This window comes from Saimiri boliviensis, chromosome 6 (assembly GCF_048565385.1).
Source record: "Saimiri boliviensis isolate mSaiBol1 chromosome 6, mSaiBol1.pri, whole genome shotgun sequence".
NCBI classification, from domain to species: domain Eukaryota; kingdom Metazoa; phylum Chordata; class Mammalia; order Primates; family Cebidae; genus Saimiri; species Saimiri boliviensis.
Window position 1 is genome coordinate 37376043 of NC_133454.1, and position 13313 is coordinate 37389355.

At 38.1% G+C, this 13313-nt stretch overlaps 1 protein-coding gene across 3 annotated transcripts in view; it reads right to left on the reverse strand.

The window, feature by feature from the left end:
* TRPC6 (transient receptor potential cation channel subfamily C member 6) overlaps positions 1–13313 on the reverse strand; it is a 125800-nt gene that overhangs the window by 54153 nt on the left and 58334 nt on the right. The window contains exon 1 of one of the 3 annotated variants that reach the window (XM_074400469.1): positions 1809–2954. The exons of the other annotated variants lie outside the window; for them this stretch is intronic. Within the exon in view, the coding sequence (XP_074256570.1) occupies positions 1809–1813 (5 nt within the window). The 5' untranslated portion in view covers positions 1814–2954. Of the gene's footprint in view, positions 1–1808; positions 2955–13313 lie in introns of those variants that run through there. 3 annotated transcript variants of the gene reach the window in all.

Sequence of the window (13313 nt, forward strand, 5' to 3'; positions counted from 1 at the left end):
AGTAGCACATACCAAAACATGAAGAACAAGCCTCCATTTTTTTAATCTATTAAAATGGAGGAATAATTATTCTGACCTATCTCAAAGGACTATTTTCAGAGCTAATTGAAATTATGAATGTGGAAAGCATTTTAATTTGGATTTAATTTTTTCACAACCATGTCAATAAGAATAAACACTTGCATAGTACTTACAAAAATAAGGACACTTGGACTTTATTACTTTTTTAGCTGTTATTCAGTTAGAAGACCCATGAGAAAGGCAAGAACTGAGATGGTAACTGATATAAGTCGTAGGTCTTTTTTTGTCTGTTTTTTCAGACAGGATCTCATTCTGTTGCCTGACTATAGCCACAGCCTCCCAGGCTCCATCAATCCTCCTTCCTCAGCCTTCTGTGTAGCTGGGACTACAGACAAATGCTGCCTCATTCAGCTAATTTTTGTATTTTTTTTGTAGAGATGGGGTCTCACCATATTGCCCAGGCTGGTCTCAGAACTTCTGGGCTCAAGTGATTCTCCCACCTCAGCACCCCCTGCAGACTGACATTACCAGGTGTGAGCCACCACACCTGGCTTTTGTTTGTCTTTTTAAAGAAGGAAAACTAATAATTAGCAACTTTGTTTATATCTCAATTTTTTATCTGGTTTAGAAAAATTTATTTTTTCATCCAATACTAAGTTTACACTGAGCTAGATAGAGTAACTCTGAGTTGTGGCATCTTTTATTCTAAAATTTAAAAATAACAATCTATGATTTTCCTACCCATTTATTTGAAAAATGACAAGTTCTATCTTGGCAAGCCACTAATCCTAAGGATGTGTCTTATTTCCTTCTAAATTACTATGGCTTTTGTACCTATAACTTCTTGAAGGAACAGCAAAGATACTTTCACAGATTTTTTTTTTTCCATTTTAAAGCATCTTCTTAGTTGTTGTGACCACACATATTAATCATATGCAATGATACAAGTTTCCGATATATTTTTATGAAAAGTCCTAGATTGTCATAATCTCTTTAGCACTCTGTCAACAGTATCTGAATCTGTGACAGAGTTGCAATTTTGTCATTCTGTATCTGAAAAGCCAGAAAGTATCAATACATTTTTGTTTGTTTTTGATTATTTTAGGAATATTACGAATGCAGGCACAATTAATTTAGCACCCCTTGCATGAGCAGTGAGACACAGTAAAAGCTGCTCGCATGTTGACAGAACAAAACGCATGTCTTGCTGCTCTCATTATCTTTCTTAACTGCAGCCTGGAGAAGCAATAAAAGATACCACTCATATTTTTATGTCGTGAGTGGTGTTGCTTAATCCCCGCCTCTCCTATGCAAAAGCAAATTGTGTAAAACAACTTTGTAAGTAACAGATACTTGAAACAAATTCAAGATAGATACTAGATGTTACTAGATTATTTTACAAACCTCTCTGCAAATGGTTTTGAAAAACTATGTTGTAGAATTTTACATTAATAGTAAATGAAATGCAGTCAAATCATCTATTAAAAAGAGGAACAACTCAGTCCATAGCTTCGTGCCACTACTTCAACAAGAGACATTTTCATTTCAGCTAAAGAGCACACTTTTCAGTCAGCTCTTCTATTTAAGAAAATATTAAGAAATTTTCTTCACCCATTTAGCCACATTTAACATGATTAAAAGCTTAATGACCTACATTTTCATGTCTTTATTTTTATAATTTGTTTAAAACAACATATAAATACTGGTTCTAGGAAAAAGTGTAATTAGCCACCACCCCTATGGCACTCAGATATAGATAAGATCATGAAAACCATGTTTTTACATACCTCATTTTCCTGATCCTGATAGTGCTTGCTGCCCCAGATAGTGAGGGATGGAATAATTCATCTCTATTGAAAATGCCAGCAATGCAAATTAGCTTCTGAGTAGAGTGGATTGCATGCTTGAGTCCAGCATATGTAGTAATTTTCTCTACTTCCTGTTCAACTATGATGCACTTTTATCAAATGGAACTGCTTTTATACAAACTAAGCTTCATATTAAGTACCCAGCTTAACTTTGACTTTTTGCTTTAAAAATCCTTATAAACATTTTAAAGCACAATTCTACCACAGCAGAAGTTTTAAAAATGTAAATGGAATGTAACTATTCTAAGCAGTGTGGTCAGCCACAAGAGTAATGTAGAGTCATCCTAGGAAAGTAGAAATAAATGAAATTCCAGAATTTGCATTTTATTACATGTACAATTATCTATGTGAATAATTAGACTTGGATATTTAGAGATTAACATTATATACAACTAGCAAGTTTGCAAACCACTTTAGGGAGATGAATGAAAGAAGTCGTTTTCTTCTCATTTTACAACACAGACACTGTTTTTGCCCTGACTGCTTAATCTCTGGACACACACCGTGCCTCTGGGGTTGAGGAAGCAATACACAATTAGAGTGCTTTTCCTTAGTTCTATGAGAGCAAGGATGATTTATTTGTCTCTTTCACCACCGAGTTGACCCCTCTTTGCAGAGGGACACGTTGTAAACTCTCAATACATAACTGCGGAATATATGGATCCCTCCTGTCAAAGGAATAAAGTTCAAAGCCTGTTTGTTCCCTATTAACCTGACTGAAAATGACTACAATGTACAACCTTACACACAAAAAAAGAACAAAACATAAAGGCTGAGCCACAGTCTGTTCTGACGTATATGTAGTATATGTTCATTTCAAATAAGTACTGAGTTCAACAGGAAACAAAGGAAATTGAAAGCCATGTTTTTAATGGCATCCTTGTAACTTGCTCATGATCTGAAAGCAGAGATTTTCATGACTTTAAAGGCAGAACTAGGGCTGGGAGCAGTGGCTCATGCCTGTGATCCCAGCACTTTGGGAGGCCAAAGTGGGCGGATCACCTGAGGTCAGGAGTTCGAGATCAGCCTGGCCAACATGGTGAAACTCCGTCTTTACTAAAAATACAATAATTAGCCAGGCATGGTGGTGGGCACCTGTAATCCCAGCTACTTGGGAGGCAAGGTGAGAGACTCATCTGAACCCGGGAGACAGAGGTTGCAGTGAGCTGAGACTGCATCACTGCACTCCAGCTTGGGTGATATAGAGCAAGACTCAGTCTCAAAAAACAAAACAAAAACACAAAAAAAATAAAGACTGAACTAATATTTCCTCACCCTGCTCTCTCTCCCAATTCTTTACATTTTACATAGACTGTGACCAGCCGTCTTCACAATACACTACCAAATCCCTTGAACTTCCAGATAATTTTCTAGATAGCAATTCATTTTGATTCAATTAGTTTCAATTTTCTCCATGAACTCTTCTCATTTCTTCAAACACTTTCTGTTTGATCAGTCACACTACATCACACCCTGCCTTAGTATTCTATGAATGAAATGATAGGAGCCTGAGCTGCTTGTCAGTTTCAGTTGGGAGCCAGCAAAAATATGACTGAAAAATGTAGGATGCATGTAACAAATTGTGTATATCATCAATTGACATCTTGCTTGTACAAATTAGAAATCAAACTGTGTGAGAGAATGAAATTGTGGGTAAATAACGGAAGTTATAGAAACTTGCCGTTTTATAAAACACTGTCTGAAATGTCATTGTTCCCTTTTAGCTTCTCCTTGGTGGTTTAATTTATTTCATGTGTCATGACTTTCTACTTTGAAACGCTCTTCGGAAGAGCTCCGGGCCCAGACATTTGTGGTGAGAATAATTAAGGACAGGTTGAGGGAAACTGAGAACCGAGTCCTTGGGGATCTGAACTTGAGAAAAACTTTGGGGAACCTTGCAAAATATTGGGAAGAACAAAGCTCTAAGAACAAAACAGGGTACTCTTGGGAATATTAAAAAGTTTCTGTGTAATACCAGCAAACTATATCCAAATTATCTCATCGAAGGCAGAGTTTTAAATGCTTTGCTTCTATTATCAATGACGGTCATTATCATGTGTATTACACAAGCACATTTTCCAATTCCACAAATATCCTCTGCATAAGATAGATTGTGGGGGGGGGGTGGGAAAGCACACTTCAATTATTGGGCAATTTAAAAGTTTAATGAAGGAACTGTAGGAGTACGTGTGCAGAAGTTAGGGAAATCCAACATGGCACCATGCAGTGCCCACATTTGAGACAATGTAGGCTTAAGTCTGTCTGAAGGGGCATAATGATGGAACAGTTACCAGAACAGGAGAACTATAAGACAAGGGACACTTGACAGTGGCCCTGACCTGGTGACAGCTCACCATCAAGGAGAGAGCCAAGGGAACTGATACTCTGACCTTACTCTCCTGCTCTCCATTGCATCTGATGGGCTGAACTCAGCCCGATGCCGGGGGGCAAAGGAGCCCATTGATGCAGTCCACACAGTTCTGCATTGGTGCCATAGCCACAGGCAGAGGACAGTAAGCAAAGCATGAAGAGTAGGCCAAGAGGACTGAGCCAACAACACCCAGCATATGCTCTATATGAGACAATTTCACTTTGCCATAATTAACTCCTTGCTCAGGTGATGGATGCACTAAAATCTCAGAAATCATCACTAAAGAACTTATCCAAGTAACCAAATGCCTCCTGTTCTCTAAAAAAAAAAAAAAAAACCTATTGAAATAATTTTTTAAAGAAATTTAAACTACCAGAAAGAGCAAGAAATTACTGATAAAAACTATGCACCCAAAAAATGCTAACTTTATCTTTTGATGTGTAACTGCTGCATCATCAGTTCACACCTTTCTGGGCTTATTTTTCCCTTCTTTAAGCTATCTTCAGGAAAGACACTCATCCATTCAAGTTCATGCAATCTATTATCTTAAAAAAATGAACCTGTAACTAAGATTCATCTATATAAATTCTAAATGAATGTTCATATGAGACAGGATGAACAACTCAGATTTAGAGGGCGAGAAGAATAATCTGATGTCATAAAAACATTCAAAATGTTTGTGAAGAGCACTAGCTGAAGCTGCTGATTCCCAGATATAATGGCACTAAAGAAACAGACTTTGATAGGTCTGGAACATGCTCCAAATGTCTACAGTGTGGGAGAGCTCCAAATGCTCTCAGTACAGGTTTCAGTCTATATGGGACTGCTATGTATAATAGAGCACATGGATAGAGAAACAGGAGGCAGGACCATACAGCAAATAGTTTTCATTTACTGAAACCAAAATCATGAAATGCCTTTCTTTGTTGATGTGGTATGATGTCAGATATCACTATCAACCATCACATCCACCACCACTGGGATCGTAACAGTTCATTCATTCATTCATTCATCAATTCAAATATTTACTGGATGTCTACTTCAACATGTTCTAGGCACTCTGCTAGGCACATGGGGGTACAGCCAGAAAAAAATAGGGCATGGCAGAAAAAAAGAGGAGCAAAAGATTACAGGGTTATGAACGTTATCAAAGGGGAAATAGTGTGGTATATAAATGATTAGAAAGAAGTTTTCCACCCAGTCTGGGAGTCACAAAAAGCCTTCTGAGGACGTGTCACTTAGCCTAAGAATGAAGGAGATTTAGCTGAGAGGTGGGAAGAGGAGACTCAGCCTGTAGGCAGAGAAAATCACACTTGTATAAGTCAGCAGTCCAGAAAAAAAAAAAAAACCTGAAGAATGTTTATTATTGCGGGCTGGAACATACAAGAGTTCTCATCCCCAGTAGGATTTCTGGTTCCTGGCTCAGTTTAACTAAAGGTCTAGTGCTCAGGGTTAGAAGCTAAACATCCATTGATATTCACAGTTTAGCACTTAGCACTTCTAGCACTTAGCACTTCTATCCTAGAGCAGAAAGGTAAACATTTAGGTAATTCCTTAACAGCTCAGGGTTCCAATTTAAGAGAGTCAAGCTTCAGGACTCACAAACTGTATTGCCACCCCAGTGGTTTCGTTCTGAGGGGTTTGTGCTTGTGTAATGCACGATCTCAAGTGGGAATAACTATGGACAAATTGAGGGAAACTGAGAAACGAGTCCTTGGGGACCTGAACTTGAGAAAACTTTGGGGAACCTTGCAAAATATTTGGAAGAACAAAGCTTTAAAGAAAGATAGGCTGAGCTGGGAATCCTTACTCTGTCAGATACTACCTGTGTCATCCCTCTGAGCCTCGGATTCCTTAGCTGTAAACCAAAAGGGAATAGCATCAAGGATAGCAGCTACCAGTTAGAGTTACCATGAAATTGGTATTTTGTGGAATTCTACTTAAGGTAATTCAATGCCTCATCTGTCATGGACTTCAAATCCTTCATCAAAATTATTCAAGATTTCCAGTTTGAAGTTGTTCTGCTTAATAAATGAAATAGAAACTAAGAAGTCATTAAATAGCTTCTTGTCTTCTAATGCCATCTGTTAAATTTGCACCATGTGCACCAGAACACACTTTTTATTTTTCTGTTGTGATGTCAGCATGGCTAAAAGGGCATTACGTTTTTAAACTTCAGAATACTCTGTGCTTGGTTTTGTTACCACTGTTCTTAAAGTGTGTTCTATTCTTACACCTTCATCCCTGACTATATACTTCCCTTTCTCTTCTTACCTGTGTTCTTTAAACCTGAACTTATCTTTGAATTCCAGTGCCAAGCACAGAGCCATGCACAAAATGTTTTATGCATCTACAAATAAATAAAAAAAGCAATCGTGGGCTGGGCGCGGTGGCTCACGCCTGTAATCCCAGCACTTTGGGAGGCCGAGGCGGGTGGATCACAAGGTCAAGAGATCGAGACCATCCTGGTTAACATGGTGAAACCCCGTCTCTACCAAAAATACAAAAAATTAGCTGGGCATGGTGGCACGTGCCTGTAATCCCAGCTACTCAGGAGGCTGAGGCAGGAGAATTGCCTGAACCCAGGAAGCGGAGGTTGCGGTGAGCCAAGATCGTGCCATTGCACTCCAGCCTGGGTAACAAGAGCGAAACTCCGTCTCAAAAAAAAAAAAAGGCAATTGAAAGAAGAATATGAAAAGAAAAATGAATGGAGAGCACCCAGGTTTGTCACAGTTTTAAAAGTTTATCAAACTATTTTACTCCATATCAAGAATCTTTTTAAATATTAGATAGAATTTCACTTATCATCAATAATCAAATGTTTAACAACATACTACACAAACTACCTCTACCATCACAGTTAGATGTTGCAAGGAAGTGTACCAAGTAAGTTCTCAGTACTAAAACTTACTACTTTTCCATGTGTTTTAAAATATTTTTTTTTTTTTTTTTTTTTTTTTTGAGACGGAGTTTCGCTCTTGTTACCCAGGCTGGAGTGCAATGGCGCGATCTTGGCTCACCGCAACCTCCGCCTCCTGGGTTCAGGCAATTCTCCTGCCTCAGCCTCCTGTGTAGCTGGGATTACAGGCACGCGCCACCATGCCCAGCTAATTTTTTGTATTTTTAGTAGAGACAGGGTTTCACCATGTTGACCAGGATGGTCTCCATCTCTCAACCTCGTGATCCACCCGCCTCAGCCTCCCAAAGTGCTGGGATTACAGGCTTGAGCCACCGCACCCGGCCATAAAATAATTTTTATTTGTCATAAGGTAAAATGTACTTACCCACCATAAGTAAAAACGAAGTAACAGCAATTTGGTGGAGTTTGATTTTGAGCATACTAATTGTGTCAGGTAAATTATAAATTTACTATACATTCACCCCTCTTTCTCCAGCTTTATCAATAAAAATATGATATAAACTTATGGGTACATATATATTAAATTAATTTGACTAAAACTAGGAGGATGGAAATTGATATTTATTAAAAGTTTACTAGAACCAAATAACTTTATAGGTGTTACTTTGTTTAATTTTCACAGCACTTGGTGAGGTTGGCTTTGTTATTCTGATATGTGAAGAAATGTTTGGAGATCACTCCTGAACAGTCAAGGCAACATAAGGAAAAGCATTTGAGGGTGTCTCTTGTTTTCTGAATTTCTTTTAAAATACAGCTGAAAAAAAAAAAAAGCTGAGTTTCAATATCCCCTCCCCAAAAACTGTGAACATCTGTGGACTCTTAATAAAACCTAGAATTAGTTATGAACTGATATATAGAAACTTCCTCCTTAAGTTCATGCTGGTAATTAGTGGTAAAGAAAGACTGTAAACTTAGGTTTGCAGATGTCCTATTTCATTTTTTAAATCTTATTTTATTATTGTTAGGCATACATGCTGAAAAGAACTATAATTGTAAAAATAATAATAAAATTAGCACCATTTTCCTACCCATTCCCACTTAAGAATGAGATCACTGATCACTTTGAATACCTCTGCGTACCTATTTAAATTACTGTCTTCCCTTGAACTCCAACAGCCAACCATTACTTGGCTTTTATGTTAAGCATTCTCTTATTTTTTATAGCTTTTCCATGTTTGCATACCCCAAACAACACAAAAAGTAAGTACTTAGCACGAAAAAGTAAGTACTTAGCACAAAAAGTAAGTACTTAGCACAAACTTAGTAGAATAAGGAAGAGAAATATTGCCACTGTTAGGCTCTTAGAGGAAAGCTCCTAAAATAAGATAAGCAGAGCAGAGTCAGTGTTTCATTATCTGGCTCCAGCTTCCCTGACAGTTTGCAAGAGCCCCTGCAGGTTGGTCAGAGGCTGACCATGAATGCATCCTGGGAACACAGGTTTCCTCAGAGCTATAGCAGCTGGCTGGGTGGCAAGCAGGACATCTGGCCATGCATCTGCTGTGCTCTACTCTGCCATAAAAGAGCATATCAGAACACATCACCTCAGAGACGAGAAAGGGCTCACTGACATTCAACTCTTCCACATTACCTTTAGGAGTAAGGTTGTCAATCTAGGTTTTCTGCCATGTTTCCCCTTTTACCCACATTTTTTAAAAACCAATTTTACAAAAGCAAAATACTGAACTATGCTGAAAGCTATATGGGCAGCCAGTAGCTGGAGAGCCACCATTATGTTGAGCCAAGAATGGAATCTGTCTACGTCCATTTACAGATGTATTCAATTTTCAGGGACGTGATTAATGTACCTCTACTTAGAATAGTATGTTCAAGCTATAAAAGTTCTATGACTTCCCTAAAGTAAGGTGAAAAGGAAAACAAATCCAGTGAAAACTAGTGAAGCCATTGCTTTGGTACACCATAAAGCAAATCTAGTTGACTAAAGCCTTGGTGTTTTTGTATAACATGAAAAAAAAAAAAGAGTTCTATTTTCTACAAATAAGTTATTCTTATCTTACTCTTCTCTTATGGCAAGAATGCTCATCTTCAGTCTTTACAGATATAACTTGAACAGTTTTTACTAATTATATTTTATTCCTACGCTAGTAAATTTAAATTTGAGAACCCTGCCCAGGCTCATATTTCCTCTATGCATCCTACTCAGAGATTCCTCATTACTGCCATTAGTTACTGACCGAATGCTAGTTATTTAAGTGTTTGCATGCATGGAATACATTTCTGCATTACTTCTATTTTACTCACTGAAGTAATAATGATAGAAACAAAAATTGCACGTACCAGAAGGGCATTTAAAATTTTCTGTTTCAACCTTATCACTTTTCAAGAACCTCCCTTAAGTTTCTCTAGAGAAGGGAATATATAAAAATTATTTCTAGGCTGGGCGCAGTGCTCCACGCCTGTAATCCCAGCACTTTGGGAGGCCGAGGTGGGTAGATCACAAGGTCATGAGACTGAGACCAGCCTGGCCAAGATGGTGAAACACTGTCTCTACTAAAAATATAAAAATTAGCCTGGCATGAAGCCAGTCACCTGTAATCCCAGCTACTTGGTAGGCTGAGGCAGGGAATAGCTTGAACCCGGGAGGTAGAAGTTGCAGTGAGCCGAGATCGTGCCACACATTCCAGCCTGGGTGACAGAGTGAGACTCCATCTCAAAAAACAAAAACAAAAACAAAAACAAACAAACAAACAAACAAACAAAATACATAGAGAGTTAATTTCTACCTGAGGAAACTAGAAACCAAGGTACAAACTAACTTGCCTAATTTTGAACAGCTGCTCATAACCCAGAGCTGTTAAAATCATTTTTATTTCAAAATGACATTACCTAAAAACAAATGTTATTGACAGGAAATCATTTTCTGGTCCTATTAAGGATAATTTTCCTATGATGAAGATCTAATTCAACAAACAACATATTGTTTCCTAGATATTCCCATAGCTCATGTTAAATTTATTCCTACTTATATTGTTGCCAAATAAAAGCAGAATAATTGGCCTAGGTTAAAAAGTTGTTTGAGTCAGTATTCCTCAGATCTTAGCTGGAGCTCAGAGTTGTGATATAAAGCATTAGTATCTCTGCTCATGACATGTTATTGCAGAACTTAATCAATAGAATCAGCCAGATATTTATCACCAGTTCAGTTGAAAGAAAAGTGTCATTTGCCCCCTTTGGTCTTATTTCCTTGCTTTTAAAGTAATCTCTCTTCTGTGCAGCAAAGGATACAATCAATAAAGTTAAAAGACAAGCCAGTATAGAAGAAAAATATTTGTAAACTGCCCCTTTGGCAAGGGATTAATGAGCAGAATATATAAAGTGCTCAATCATATAGGAAAAAAATATCTAATAATCTGATAAAAATAGGCAAAACGTTTGAATAGGCATTTCTTAAAAGAAGACATACAGATGGCAAATAGGAATATGAAAAGATGCTTAACACCTTGATCATCAGAGAAATGCAAATCAATACTACAATGAGATACCATCTCACCCAAGTTAAAAAGGCTTACATCCTAAAGACAGGTGATAACAAATGCTGGTGAGGATGTGAAGAAAAGGAAACCCTTGTTACTGGGTTGGCAGAAATGTAAATTAGTACCACCACTATGAAGACCAGTTTGGAGGTTCCTCTAGAAACTAAAAATTGAGCTGCCACATGATCCAGCAATCCCACTGCTGGGTATATACCCAAAAGAAGGAAAATCAATACATTGAAGAAATATCTGCACTCTCATGTTTCCTGCAACACTGTTTACAATAGGTAAGATTTGGAAGCAACCCAAGTGTCCATCAACAAATGAATGGATAAAGAAAATGTGGGGCTATGCACAATGGAGGACTAGTTAGCCATAAAAAAGAATGAGACCCAGTCATTTGCAACAACATGTATGGAACTGGAGGTCATTCTGTTAAATGAAATAAGCCAGGCATGGAAAGATAAGCTTTGCATGGTCTCACTCATCTGTGGGAGCTAAAAATTCACAGTTGAATTCATGGACATGAAGCATTCACGGACAAGAGAAGAATGGTTACCAGAGGCTGGGAAAGGTAGTGGAGTGTTGGGAGGAGCTGGAGATGGTTAAGGGTACAAAAAAGAGGAAACAATGAGTAAGACCTACTATTTCATAGCACGATAGGTTTACTACAGTCAATAATGACTTAATGGTGCAGTTCAAAAGAATGTAAAGAATGTAATTGAATTGTTTGTAACTCAAAGAATAAATGCTTGAGGGGATGGATACCCCGTTCTCCATCATGTGCTTATTTCACACTGCATGTCTGTATCAAAACATCTCATGTACCCCGTAAATATATACACCTACTATGTACCCAGAAAAAAATTTAAAATAATTTTAAAATATAAAATAAGATAAATAAAGCAACCTCTAGGGACCCTTCCAGTTAATACAACATTTAAGTCTATTTCTCTGTTTTAATTAAGTGGAATATTTACCTTCATTTTCAACAGATTTGAGGACAAAGACTAAGCAAAATAACCTAGTCAGGTGAGAACCTGGTGAAAACCTGCTACAAAATGATGTTCTCTCCAGTATCTGCTTCACCTATCTTGCTACTTATGTCAGCTAGTGGCACTCCAACTTTCTGTTTACTCAAAAAAAAAAAACAAACAAACAAACAAACAAAAACAAAAATTCATGGTGATCTCCTGGACTTTTCTTTTTTTCATACTCCAAAGTGATTTAATCAGGAAATCCTGCTTATTATTCAAAATTTTGAGCTGTATCTCAAAATGTATCCAGAATCTGAGTACCTCTTACCACCACCCCAGTCCAGGCATCTAGATATTAGATCTAGATACAATGACCTACAAGACCTGACACAATCTGACCTTTACTGAGTGAGGGGGTTAGAGAGGTAACAGAATCAGTGCAATCTAACCTATACTAATTCTCTTAACTCTCGGACCTCCTCACTCAGTCTCTGTGCTCCAGCCATACTTGTTTTCTTGCTTTTCCTCTATGTACGATGCATGCTTGTGCTTTTGCACTTTCTCTACCTTCTGCCTGGAAGCTCGTATCCTGACACCTGAGCACATACTCTCAATTCATTCAGGTATTTCTTTACTTTAAAGTCATTGATACGGTTAGGATTTGTGTCCCTGCCCAAATCTCATGCTGAATTGTAATCCCCAGTATTAAAGAAAGGGCCTGTGGAAGGTGATTAGATCGTGGGGGTGGATTTTCCCCTTTCCATTCTCATGATAGTAAGTTCTCGTGACACCTGCTTGTTTAAAAGTGTATGTCACCTCCCCCTTTGTGGGGATTCACTCGGAGTGGTGTCAAAAATATTAAGGGGAAAATATTAGAGAAAGTTATAGAATATAGTCTCAAACCCATTTGGAAGGCCTAAGAGTTTTTTCTATAGTTCTTGACTGAAGGCAGCCTGTCCCCTTAGTCAAGGAAATCAGAGTAGAAACAAAAGAACGTGGGGGTTTTATCTAACTTGTTTACTCATTAACCTTTGATCATTCTGGATGGTTCTCTAGGTTGGTGGTGGGAGGGGGGTGGTGTCAACCAGGGATATTACCCACTAACGGTGTTTGCTTTGGGAACACGTCCTTTAATCTTTAACCTCTAGTGGTGTTGACTTTAGAGTTTTTGTCATTTAATGTGTGCTGAATAAAGGCCAGCCAGTGTTCACAACTGTTTATAGCACTCTCCCGAGTGCTGTAAGTCACTTGACACACTCAGTCGAATTAGCAAAGTATCTGTGTGTCAGTGTACTTTACTCATCCATCACTGAGTCAGGAACTGCAGACCCCTGCAGATGATGACCCTGACACCCCTTCACTCTCTTCCTCCTTCTCTGGCTATGGAAGACGTGCCTGCTTCCCCTTTGCCTTCCACCATGGTGCTAAGTTTCCTGAGGCCTCCTTAGCCATGTTCACTGTACAGCCTGCAGAACCATGAGCCAATTAAACCTCTTTTCTTTACACATTACTGAGTTTCAAGTAGTTCTTTAGAGCAATGTGAGAATGAACTAATATTGAAAATTGCTACCAGAGAAGTAGGGCATTGCTATAAAGATACCTAAAAATATAAAAGCAACTTTGGAACTGGGTAACAGATAGAGAGGCTGGAAGGGTTTGGAGGGC